Source organism: Pogona vitticeps, chromosome 1, assembly GCF_051106095.1.
Source record: "Pogona vitticeps strain Pit_001003342236 chromosome 1, PviZW2.1, whole genome shotgun sequence".
Taxonomy (NCBI): domain Eukaryota; kingdom Metazoa; phylum Chordata; class Lepidosauria; order Squamata; family Agamidae; genus Pogona; species Pogona vitticeps.
Window position 1 is genome coordinate 310,302,837 of NC_135783.1, and position 12,768 is coordinate 310,315,604.

The following is a 12,768-nucleotide window of genomic DNA, read 5'->3' on the forward strand; positions in this document are numbered from 1 at the left end:
TCAGTCAAACATCTGGAATTGTTCCTGTAGCAGGAATATGATCATGAACAGTTTATATAATGAGAAATATGGGACTGCAGTGTCCCCTTCTATCAGCAACCCCATGGGAAGTACAACTAATCTAAGCTCAATTGTGGACCCAAGAGTTTCAAGCACAGGTGGACAAAGTGCAATCTGCATACAACTCCAGTACATCCCCAACATCCTGCACACACACACCCAAAATATAGACAGAAGTGTAGGGGACAACAGTGCTGTGTTTTCAGAGTCCTGACTTGTTTTAGGCCAGGGGAGTTCAGATCCATCCTCTGACCTGAGCTGTTGGCTGAAATCCTGTTGCTTAGTATCATAAGTCACAGTTACTTCAGTGTACTTAATTGCAGCTAGAGTAGCCCCTTTTGATTCAGTGGAACTTACTGAGGAGTTGACTCACCAAATCCTAACTAATTCAACGGGCTTACTCTAGTTCTCACGTATTCCGTTAAACAACAGGATTTCAGCCATTGGAACTTTATTTGGCTTCAGTCCAAATGTAATTTGTCCCCTTGGAGTCCATTGGTTGTATCCTTATAATTACTTTAAGCTGTGATTGCAGGACTATTTAAACATATGTTTTGTTGAACTGAACTATGATTTTTCCAGATTCTTTTACTGTGATTGCAGGACTATTTAAACATATGTTTTGTTGAACTGAACTATGATTTTTCCAGATTCTGCCCTGCATGGTGTCTACACTTCATAATCTACCTCTGGCATCATCCTTCACTCTGCAGTTCCTGATCCAGGGCTTCCTGTTTCCTTGTTTTACACTGTAGCAACTTCTGCCCAGCTAGACCTGTACTGTACTCCTTGTGAACTACCTCTTTCTGCATTAAAGGAACTTGCATTTTGGTTCTACTGCCCAACCAGGCCTGGAGCTTAGCAAACTAGGTGGGGTGTTTGAAAGAGTTCTGTGTATAGCTAAAATACTGATGCTCTCCACCCTTATGAGCTGAAACAACCCACATTTTAACACTGGGAAGAAATAGCAGAGTTGACTTTCATCACAGTGGTTTACACCTGCAACCAAGTGAAGAACTGAGGACCTTTTGCAAAGGCATTTCTAGGTCTTTAGCCTGGCCTCTTCCTACACCTCCTCAACAGATCAATGCCGTTGCATCCAGCTTCAAAAATTAGCAGACAGAAATATACCATATTTCCTGCCTTTGTTTTCCAGATTTCCCATAATCACAAAACCCTTTCCTTTCCTTGTATGTGAGTCCAATCTATTTTTTTTAACTCCAAACTGGTGAATTATAGCCTCTGTAACAATCCTGACAATTAGGTTACTGATGAGTATCACGGCAAAACATCAGAAAGTTCCCTAGGATGTTTCTCCTATGCACCTAGAGCTTCAAGAAAGTTCAGCCTTCCCACCCCCCACACTGTCTTTACTCCTTCCCTCTCTACACAGCCAATTGTCTCTCTGTCTCTTAGTCCCTCTGTGTCACTTTCAACAGCCATTGAAGTCTCCATTTTTAAAACCAGTTTCCCAAAACCCTGGAGTCTCTTCCTTGGCTCCCCGATTAGGAAAAAGGCCAAAACAGATAAATATAATCTCCATATAAATTCAGATATACAGTATTTTTCTCATTCATAGCAAATGACACAACCTTACAATTAAATGATATTATTTGATCCTCTTCCTACTGAGTCCTTCCAGCCATCAAAGGCATGTCCTTATAATGACTCAATATCTTAAAGGAATAAGTTCCTTCAAAGGAATGATGCATTCCTTTCCTGCGCCCTTCTTTGCAACAGTAGCTAGGTTATCACCATATGAGTGAAATAATCACTCCCATGACAATGTTTCATTCACCAACCTCTGTGCCTCTCAATGGCTTCAAGTAAAATACTGTGGCTTTTCTGCCAGAACTCTAGGTCCAGTTAGCACATTGTAAGAAGCAGAGATCCAGGAAAAGCTGAATATACAGGACCCAGAGCCATCTGTTCACCAGACCCACTGCTGAAACAGTGGGCAAAGCAATGACTGAGGGGGCAGAATTAAAAGCTCTTTCTAAGGGTGGCGACAGTGCCAGTATTTGTAGTATTTGAATAGGACTGCCTGTGGTTTGGAGGAATTGCATGCCCAGAGAGAAAACTTTGTGATAGCAAGAAATAAGCATTTCTCATAAATGTGATTTGGCTTTTATGCTTTGTTTCTGCCTGCTATTACCTCGGGATCCATCAACCGAAGCCTGGTTGAAAATAACATATATTTTTAAAAAACAAATGAACAATTCTGAAGTTATGAATACCAAAACAGTACTAAATTCAGCATAATTCCACCCAAAATACACTCCTTATTAGAACTCTCTGTCCCAGCTCTCTTCATTTCAGCAGCAGAATTTAGCAAGGAATAGGGAGTCATTTTGCTGCTGCCATTATGTTATGAAACTAAGTATTGGAAATCCTTGCTGATCTACTTAAAATCATTCAGAAATCTATCAGTGTAACCTGTCCCTAATGGAAGTTCAGGATTCACTTTTACAATCATCTTAAGTGTCTCTGCAACCGTCTTGTTAGGGTGGAAGGTTTCTCCAGACTGTCCAGAATGAACTTGTCACCTGATCAACTATGATTTCACTTTCTTTCTTTCTTTCTTTCAGTGTTTCTGGATGGGAAAATGTCAAGAATATCGGTGCTTGGGGGCTGATTTGGCCGTAACCTCACTTATTAATGTCTTGCCTCTGATCTTTGTCTCCGGCTCGTCCTTTCAAGTCCAATTTATTGCTATCTGTATATTTGGCACAGGTTGGTGACCTTTAGTCCATATGAATTGATTTCTCCCTTGTTATCTGCTTTACCAACAGGCAGCTACCTTATATTACTGTAACATGATGTTATGTGATGTTATGTTGGAATATATGTGGCTATGCTCCAACTTTACATGCTGGTGTGGAAAACTGGAGGATTAGACTGAAAAATGCATAACATTCTGTATTACTTCTTGACTTTACAGCTTTGCAGATAGTTTAAATATGTGTCAGATCACAAAGAGAAGACTTCTAATCCATAAGATAGCCTCCACTATTCTCTGTGACATTACAAGGAATTCTGGCACACAGATTTCCAACCACATGTTCCATCCTGACAACTGCAAAAATGAGAGCCAAGTGGTTGCTTCTGTGGTCAGGTGACTGGCACTAAATAATGTGCTTAAGTTTTAAAAAGTAGAAAAGCTATTAATAACCTCAACAAGCAAATTAAAATAAATTGCCTGCTCAACCCCCCCCCACCCAGTTTTCCATTGCATTGAATAGTCTGAGAGTAATGTTAATACGAATGGTAACAAAAATTCTACCTCTAAACTGAAGCAGAATGCTAATAATCAAAATATCATATAGCCTCTAAAGGTAGATTTCATTACTCCCCTCAGTCACAGTCTGAAATATACCTGTTATAGTAAAACCACAGAAAAATGCTCTTAGAATCATTACAAGATTACAGAAAGTTCATTACAAGATGGCAGAAAGTTTTGTGCTCCCCAGACATGTATGTCAGACCAAAAAGAGAGAGAAGAACCCCCTCCCAAAAGACAAAAACCTTGTGGCTCCTTAAAGACTAACTGCTATATTTGAGATGTGAACGTTCATATCGGTTTACATCTTCTTCAGAGATGTAAACAATTTCAAATTAAGTACTCTGCAATGTAATAACCTGAAGTCCGTTCAGTTTTTGTCATTGTTTTCAGTGAATTCTGGGTAGCAACTATAATAAACATCACATTAACATTCTTGAAGAAACATTAAGGCAGGGCGAGTAATGTTTGGCCCTCCGGTTATAGCTGGATTCTAGCATCCATCAGCCAGCATAGCTCATGGTGAGATCTCTTGAGAACTACAGCGCAATAGCATCTGGAAGGATGCCAGTTGCCCCACCTCTATATTATTGGATGGATACTGTGTTGAAGATTTTTACTGCTTTAACTATTGCAACCGTGTATTTGGAAGAAATAGGACAAGGATATAACAAACCTACATCAAATAAGATGCATTATCACATAAATAAGAGTTAGCTTGCATCTAACACAATTTCTTTATGGTATTTCAATAATTTATTTTAATCCAATTGTTCTTTACAATTTGTCTTGCAATACATGCCAGTTTTCTCTTATGATATTTTTCCTATGCTTTTTTTCTGTACCATTTTTCCAAACATGTCTTTTGATGGTCGCTCCACCATCGTGCAATAAATGATTCAACCGGTTCATTCACTCTTCCAAACACTAGGTGCCTTCCCATTCTCCTATTCCCAGTGGGAAGGGATTGTTGTAATAATCCATGGACTAAGAGAACCTGTCCAGCCTGATTACATAGTCAGCCCAGAATTTAGAATATTACTCTTTGAAAACAGCTTATTCCTCTTATTATAGTGTTTGGAAAGCAATTCATCATTGTTCTGGGTTGTGATGTTCAAAAAGTAATCTTATCTTGCTTTAAAAAAAAACTTAGGACTGATAATTTGTTGTTCTTTAGTCGTTAAGTCGTGTCCGACTCTTTGTGACCCCATGGACCAGAGCACGCCAGGCCCTCCTGTCTTCCACTGATAATAGAATGGCAGAAAATTTGGGAAATCCTGGCAAAATGCTTCTAAATATGTCTAGAAACACCAGTTAAAAGTAAATTGAAAAGTATAGAGTCACATCAGTTAGTTCAGAAATGTAACTTTCCCCACAACCTCATTACCAAAAGAATAACCTATCAGATGACTGCATTACTTTCAATTCATTGCTTCCTGTTTCTGACTCAGACCATGCTTCTTGGTTGCTCCTTGAGCTTTGGGCTAAAAGAGTGACTCAGGAGCAATACAGTGGAGGTGAAACAGTAGAAAGGAGACAACAGGCATCCCTTAGATTCAAGCTCAATGAATAGAGTGACAGAGATGTCTGTGGCTCATGAAACTTGAGAACTTCAGTCCACAGGGAATGGTCCCTCTGCCTCAGAGAGATTTTTCAGAGCATCTGACATTTTTCCTTTTGTCAAGGAAAAGCACACATTCTGTGCTGGGCCATTCCAATCCATACACCCCATTTCAGAAGCAAAGCAGTTTTGTGACTTGTTAGTATTTTGATGGGAGACCACTGAAAATGACCAGGGATCTTCAGTTAGGGCTAGGAAAGAATCCCACCTGGACTCAAAAGAACTGTTAAACAGAGTTGACAATAGTGGGTTGGGCAGCAGAATGGTCTGACTAAATGTTGAACATTTTTCTATGTTCATTTGTACTGTGTGGCACAATAAGTCATGTGGGTTAGGCAGCACATCTGAGGAGGGGAATGTGTTTTGGTACTACCAGAATCTCACTGTCAGCATGGCCAGCTTTGTAAGCTTCTAAGAGCTGTAGTCCAACAAACCGCATGTACCATTTCTGTAGCAAACTATGAGGAAGGCAGATTGTTACGTTATTTCAGAATCTGCAAAACTCCCACTGTTCTTACTACCACATCATCACATGTCTGAGTGTCTCCATACAGCTGCAGAGCTGTTTCTTCTATTCCTCCTCCCTCACTGTGTGAGCGTTCATTTTTCTTTCTTTCTGCAACCATTATGAATAGTCTGGAGCATCCATCCCATTTCTTGGTCAATTTGAAGCAGCCCTCCCTCACAGTGATTTATTATGGGGCCTATAATGCCTCCACTTTGCCCCAATGGCTGCAAATATAGTTGCTCTAAATCATGGGTCTCCAAACTTTTCACAGCGAGAGCCACATCATATATTTTCCACATTTTCAAGGGCCGAAGGAACACATGAGTGTGCATTCCTGCCTGCCCCCCACCCGCCTGCCTGCCTGCACATGTGTATGGGCTGAAGGGAACGGATCTGAGCCTACAACGTTCACCAGGCCAGATAAAAAGGCAAGGTGGTCCAGATGTGGCCCGCGGGCCGTAGTTTGGAGACCCGTGCTCTAAATTATAAAGTAAATTAGTTTCAAGTGTAAAGTCACTTGTACATTTAGAGTAGTGGGCGCTCTCTGAGACACTTTATCTTAACCACTGAGTGAATAAGGCATGGGGCACATGTTTTGAAGTGGCCTGTGGGGAATGCACAAAAAAAACCAGTGACCCAAGTGGGTAGCTAACAGTTCTAAAAGTCCCAAAATTGTAGATATTATGGTTGCAGAAGTCCATACTTGCTGGTATTAAAGGCAGAACAGAAGAGATAAGGCAAAGGAAAGAGGAAATGGGGGTTCTGTACACTTCTGACTGTGCAATGTTTTGTGCTGAAACAGTATTAATTACAACACCCCCACAACCTCATATGAAGAAGGTTCCATAACCATATTCTCATTCTTGTGATACATATAATCAGACAATATTATCTTCTACTCCTATATATGAACTATGACTGTACCTCACAATAAGCTGATGCATTTGCATTTGCAGAGTTTATAGCCAACAATTTGGGTGTTAAAAGAAATTTAATCAAGTGTCCATGTATACTGACATATACATACTGTACAATACAAATTAAGTATATTCAGAAATGGGGAGAGTTTAAATCTCATGCTGTTGTGGCACGCTACATCATCCTCAAACAGTGAAATCCTAAATCAATGAATTACCAACTCTAAGGGGTTAATAAGATAAGGCACAATCTTTTCCACTGTGTGAAGACAGGGACAGTGGCTCGCATACGCTTGGTGGATTGTTGTGCCTCTTCCCAGGACCCACTAAATTCTTTACTTCATGCTGTCCAGTGGACCCGGGGGAGGATATGCCATTGGGAACCAGAGAGTCAGGAAGGAAAAAAAGACAAACGAAAAAGTGGCAAGAGATCCAAACAGGACAGGAGTAGGAAAAATCCCAGGAGAGGGGAAACCGCCACCAGTAAGGGGAGGAGAGCTTTGGGAACTTGGATGCAACAGGAGGAAGAGAAACAGGGTCAGGCAGATGTGTCTTTACAGGTAGAGACAGGTGCAACAGAGAAGGAAGGTGAAGATGGCGCTTTACCCATTCCAGAGACAGAGGTTTATTAGATAGATATTGAACTGGAATTCCAGGGGAATGGGAGTACATCTTCAAGAAGACCCTTGGACCAGGGTCTTAAAACAGTTGAAAGTTCCCTGGGCAGAACTGAAAAGCACCTGAACCCAAGTAAGGTAAAGGTAAAGGTAAAGGTTCCCCTTGACAATTTTTTGTCCAGTCGTGTCCGACTCTAGGGGGCGGCGCTCATCCCGCTCTTCAAGCCATAGAGCCAGCGTTTGTCCGAAGACAATCTTTCCGTGGTCACATGGCCAGTGTGATTTAGACACGGAACGCTGTTACCTTCCCACCGAGGTGGTCCCTATTTATCTACTCGCATTTGCATGCTTTCGAACCGCTAGGTTGGCGGGAGCTGAGACAAGCGATGGGTGCTCATTCCGTTGCGTGGATTCGATCTTACGACTGCCGGATCTTCTGACCCTGCAGCACAGGCTTCTGCGGTTTAGCCCACAGCGCCACCACGTAAACCCAAGTAAACCACCAAAATCATTTTACCGGGGAGAGAGGAAAAGAGAGAGTGACATTGCAAAGAAGCCAAGAAAACAAGAGCCGTGGTGAGAAGAAGAGTGAACAGCGATGCAAGAGGCAAGCTAGAACAGGAGAGCAATGGATGTGCTTGGCGTGCAAGGGTTATAAGCCATCCTTGCTGCACCAATCCTGTGTACCAATCCTGCCAGACATACTTCTCAGAAGCACCCAGGACTACCCACTTTCCAAGGTGATTTGGAAAGTGGATAGTTCTAGAGGGAGAGGAAAGGATTATGGTGTTCACCCAGAAAGAGTAACTAGTTCTGCTCCATTCTTAATATGTTTCAACGCTTCCCAAGTTCAGTAAACTTGGTTGTGTTTAAGAATCCTTCAGTCTCATTTATCTGAAACCTCGCAGACCCGCGGGGGATACTCCTTTGGCCAGATAGTCTAAGAATTCTGCTGGCAAACTCAGCTAGCTATATTTTCCTGACGTCTCCTTCCCATGCTCCATCCACATAGCAAAGAATATTTGGGGTACAAGATTATTTAAACCCAGTAATCTTCACAAAGACTGCCTTGAAAACACAATGGAAAAGACTCAAGGATCTAAGCACTCTGCCTCACTGACATTTCATACAGTATTACTGTAACATAATGTGATTCACCTTTTTCTTCTTTTTTATGTACTGTGCCTTACTACATAAAAAAACTTTAAAAAAAATAATGTCCTGGCAGAAGAACAGAAAAAGACTCAAGGAAATGGAGGAACAAGGAAAGAGGTGAGTTGATTCAGATCTACTTTTCTCTGGCCAAGAGAAAAAGTCACAATCCCTGTGTGCAGTTAGGTCAGGGGAATAATTTCAAATATGCCTAAACTCTGATGGGGTGGGCTTAGCATAACTTCAGCTGGCAGAACGGCAACCTTCTAAATGCAATAACATACAGTATTTTTTTTTCCTAGAGGGTCATGTTTTCTAGTACAAATCTGTATCCTGGTTCTGGCTAAACTGATTTTTTAAAAGCACAGATCTAAGGAGCATTTTATTCCATAACGTTTTCCTTTTTCTTTGCTCTGTAAATATTTATGAACAATGAATAATAATAAATGTTATAATGATTGTCCATGCAATTTTGGTGCAAGCATACAAAATCAAAAAGAAAAAGGAAATGTCCTACCTATGATATTAGAAAATACCATCCCTAAATGAAACAACACTTCAGCAAAGAGAGTCTTAAAATATTTAATATTTCAAAGGAGTGTTTTCAGGATTATGAAATATTATTCACTAAAAATGTATTTTTATCAAAGCACTTTTGTGAAGCCTCAACATTTATTTACCTTTGTATTTCCAAACTAGATTTCCTCAGAACAAAACATTTTATTGGCTTTCTCCCATTGTTTTATACTGCATACACCTCATTATAAACTTTATGTTGAGATGGCCTCCGACAAATCTAGTGAAAAACCCTCATCATCTTTTTGTTCTTTTCAAGGAACAGTAACAATTAGTGTTATCTATGGTTACCTGTCGAATAATCTGGACATCCAAGAAATAAATAGCAACACAATAAAAATATAAGTAATATTGGAGGAAAGATAACAGCAAGCAGGCAAAGCCAAAGTAGGCCATATAATGAGGTATGTAAATAAGTTGCAGTTCCAATAAAAAGGTAAGTATTTTAAAGGCATTATGTTATGCAATAACTCTGCACTGTTTTGCAGTGATAAGGTTTTTAAAGCACCTTTTAAGCTTTCCTTTTCTGTTGTGACAGCAGTATTGCTGCAGTTTTGGAACTAAATTAAAAGCAAATGTGTATTTGAAAAGCATGCCCATTCCACCAATTCCTAATACTTAAGCAACCTGTGTTCATTGTGACTAGGCAACAATGGGGGGGGGGGGAGACATGTTCCCTCACCCCCACTCTTCCCCACAGTTACTCTTCCCCTATTAATCTCTAAGTGTCCTCTAAACCACTAAGTGAATCATAGGAAAAGGTAAAGGTTCCCCTTGACAATTTGTCCACATGTCTGACTCTAGGCAGCAGTGTTCATCCCTGTTTCCAAGCCATAGAGCCAGCATTTGTCCATAGAGATTCCAGGGTCATGTGGCCAGTGTGACTAGACAAGGAGCACCATTACCTTCCCACCATAGGAGTATCTATTTATCTACTCACGTTTTACTTGCTTTCAAACTGCTAGGTTGGCAGGAGCTGGGACAAGCGATGGGAGCTCACTCCGTCACGTGGATTCAAAATGCCGATCTTTCGACCTTGTAGCCCAGAGTATTGCGGTTTAACCAACAGCGCCACCACGTCCTCTAAGTCAGTGGTCCTCAAACTTTTTCGGACTGTGGACCATTTGGGGGCAAGCCTCGTGCGCGGATCGGTTGGTAGGTGGGGCAGCCCCACGCTCAGGGGTGGACGTGCGCCGCTCCTGCTACCCATTCCCCCAGTGTCCCTCATAGCAGAGCAGTGCCCCTTCCCTGCAGGGAAGCTGCCATGGGGCAGCCTGCCCAGGAAGCACCAACGGCCGGTCACCAGGTTCGGCGTCACCCCATGCAGGGCGAGCGGCCGATCCTGCTGCTTCCTGCCTGGCCGCCTCTTCCCAGGCGGGAAAGGTGGGCCAGGCCGGGCCACATGGGGCGCTGCTGCTCATTCACGGAAGAGGTTCCTGGAGGGTGGCTTCCCTGCTGCCATCCCTGAGTGCAGCTCATCTTCCAGGGCCTCCTGTCGGAGCATCGCTCCCATCCTTGCAGCGGCAGCTGCGTCGCTCATGGTGGCCCAGCCTGGCAGCCCTCGCCTCCTCCTTCTCCAGCAGGGGAAGCATCCCCCACCAGGAGCAGGAGCGAGGCTCTGAAGGGAGGCCCTAGAAGGTGAGCCCCACTCAGAGGCGGTGGCAGAGGAGAAGCCACCCTCCAGGAACCTCTTCCACGGATGGGGAGCAGTGCCCATGCAGCCCTGCCCACCTTTCCCACCCAGGAAGAGGCGGCTGGGCAGGAAGGAGCAGGATCGGACACTCACCCTGAGTGGGGTGGCGCCAAGCCCAGTGGCCAGCTGTCAGTGCTTCCTGGGCGGGCTGCCCCACGGCAATGTCCCCGCAGGGAAGGGGCACTGCTCTCCTGCGAGGGGCACTGGAGGAACGCTTAGGAGCGCAACATGCCCCTCCGCAAGTGTGACATGCTTCCCCGGGGGGACAGGGGGTGGAGACTCATCTCCGTGGCCCAGTTCCGGCAAGCCCACGGACTGGTACCGGGCCATGGACCGGGGGTTGACGAACCCTGCTCTAAGTGAATTAGAGCAATTAAAATACAGCTGTAATCCTAAATCTTTTTGCTTGAAGTTTACTCCATCACAATGAAAGAAACTCAAAGCTTGGGGCCAAAGCTTGTCCTCTGGGCTTCCTCAAAGGGCCATGCCCTCTGCCCCACTAACACCATCACTTGATGCCTTCCCATCTTTTGCACAAGATTTCTCCACCCTAGAGTGGTCGAAATGACTAGATAGGCGGGGTATATACAATAAATAAATAAATAAATAAATAAATAAATAAATAAATAAATAAATAAATAAATAAATAAATAAATAAATAAATAAATAAAATAAAATAAAATAAAATAAAATAAAATAAAATAAAATAAATTTCAAGGGCCTGTCCTAAGGCTTAGTTCCAGGCAGCCAAGAGCTTTAAACTACTATATTCTCAGAAGGGAATTTGTTTTATCCACTGTTTTGCCTTTCACCCACCCCGACACAAGCACCAGCCTTCTAAGAACATTTATGAAACTGAATTTAGCCCTTCTGGGGCTGAAATAAATTATCAACTCTTATTCTCTCACATGCCTTCATATCATACCTCACAAACCTTATATCATTTACAGCAGTGGTTCCCAACTTTTTCAAGACCTGACTCCCTTTTATAACAGCCAAGTAACCTGTGACCCCACCACCACATTTGTAGAAAAAGGCATTTTAATGGGATAAAAGTAACTCTTCTCAGAAAGTAGAGGCTCCTTTACCCCAAAGGGGCTGTTTCTCATATATATATACAATACACACACACACACACACACACACACACACACACACACACACACACACACACACACACACACACACACACACACACACACACACACACACACACACACACACACACACACGCTTTAATATCCTGCTTGAAAAGGTCAAGGAAGAAGTTATTTAACAAGGGCTACAACACATATAAGGCGGCCGATGACCCCTGCCCCAGAAAACACTTTGCAACCCCCTGGGGGGTTATGACCCCCAGGATGGGAAACATTGATTTATAGGCAGCATGTTTTCTTAGGTATACAATATAACATGCTTCAAAATTATTGATGAAAACTCAAGTTTTCTTTTTTCTGCCATCCAGAATAAAAATATCAGATACTTCAACTGACACATGAGGTAAATAATGCTGATTGAAGCCACGCATTTTTCTTATCTACTTCTCTTGCAATTCAGTATAACTTAAACCTGTTTCCATTTTATCCAGATTTCTGTAGCATTCTCTTCAGAGGCCGACTTTCCTTGAGGCTATAGCTGGCCCATTTTTCATTTCACAGTTTTACTTTCAGTTTCCTTTTTGCCACTGTGTCATGTTTGCTGCTGCAACTTTCTGCCTCCCTCAAAGAGCTATGCCTCAAGAGACTGAAGCCTGAAACAATCAATCTTTACTTAACCCTTTACAAGACTGACTGCCACTAGTCTCAAGACAATTGCTACCCTAGCGTTTAATTCTCTGCTTGTGTTCTTCAAAACCTCTTGCTACCATGTGTCCACCCACAGAACACTTCGGGGGCCTAGTTTTGTTACTCAATTACTGTGACTCAGGGGCCTCAAACATGCAGCCCAGGGGCCAATTGCGGCCCGCGGGAAGATAGTTTGTGGCCCCTGCCTTAATATGAAAGTTTAAGGGGTGGGAGCAGCAGCAGCGGCACCTACTTGGCAACCGCGGGGCTTCCTCCCCACCTCATAGGGGCTGCGTCTTACCTGGCAAACCCCTGAAGCACCCACATGTCCAGTAGGGGAGCCCTCTCCCTGCCTGGCAGTCTTCTTCCTCAGGGGTTTGGCGCCACTGGGGCTTCTGCTTTTAGGTCTCTCTTTCTCCCCCCCCCGCTCTTCATGGGTCACCTGGTGAGGCTGCTGCTGCTGTCACCTCGTCCTCTCTGCACTTCTCCTTCCCCCCCGCCTGGCGCTACTCCGTTCCTTGCCCAGACGTGCTACAGGAGGGGCTGCTGCTGAGAGAACA

At 43.1% G+C, this 12,768-nt stretch overlaps 2 protein-coding genes across 8 annotated transcripts in view; one reads left to right on the forward strand and one right to left on the reverse strand.

The window, feature by feature from the left end:
* Positions 1 to 12,768, reverse strand: part of LOC144588704 (uncharacterized) — a 654,446-nt gene that overhangs the window by 310,953 nt on the left and 330,725 nt on the right. The gene's annotated exons all lie outside the window — the stretch shown is intronic.
* LOC144588716 (uncharacterized) overlaps positions 1 to 12,768 on the forward strand; it is a 64,222-nt gene that overhangs the window by 31,831 nt on the left and 19,623 nt on the right. For 6 of the 7 annotated variants that reach the window (XR_013544406.1, XR_013544403.1, XR_013544404.1 and 3 more), the window contains 3 exons: positions 2,649 to 2,793; positions 8,232 to 8,275; positions 8,991 to 9,321. Coding sequence is in view for 3 of the 7 variants with exons in the window: in XM_078392031.1 (XP_078248157.1) it covers positions 2,649 to 2,793; positions 8,232 to 8,275; positions 8,991 to 8,999 (198 nt within the window). In the remaining 4 variants the exon portion in view is untranslated. Of the gene's footprint in view, positions 1 to 2,648; positions 2,794 to 8,231; positions 8,276 to 8,990; positions 9,322 to 12,768 lie in introns of those variants that run through there. The other variant, XR_013544396.1, reaches the window with a different exon arrangement.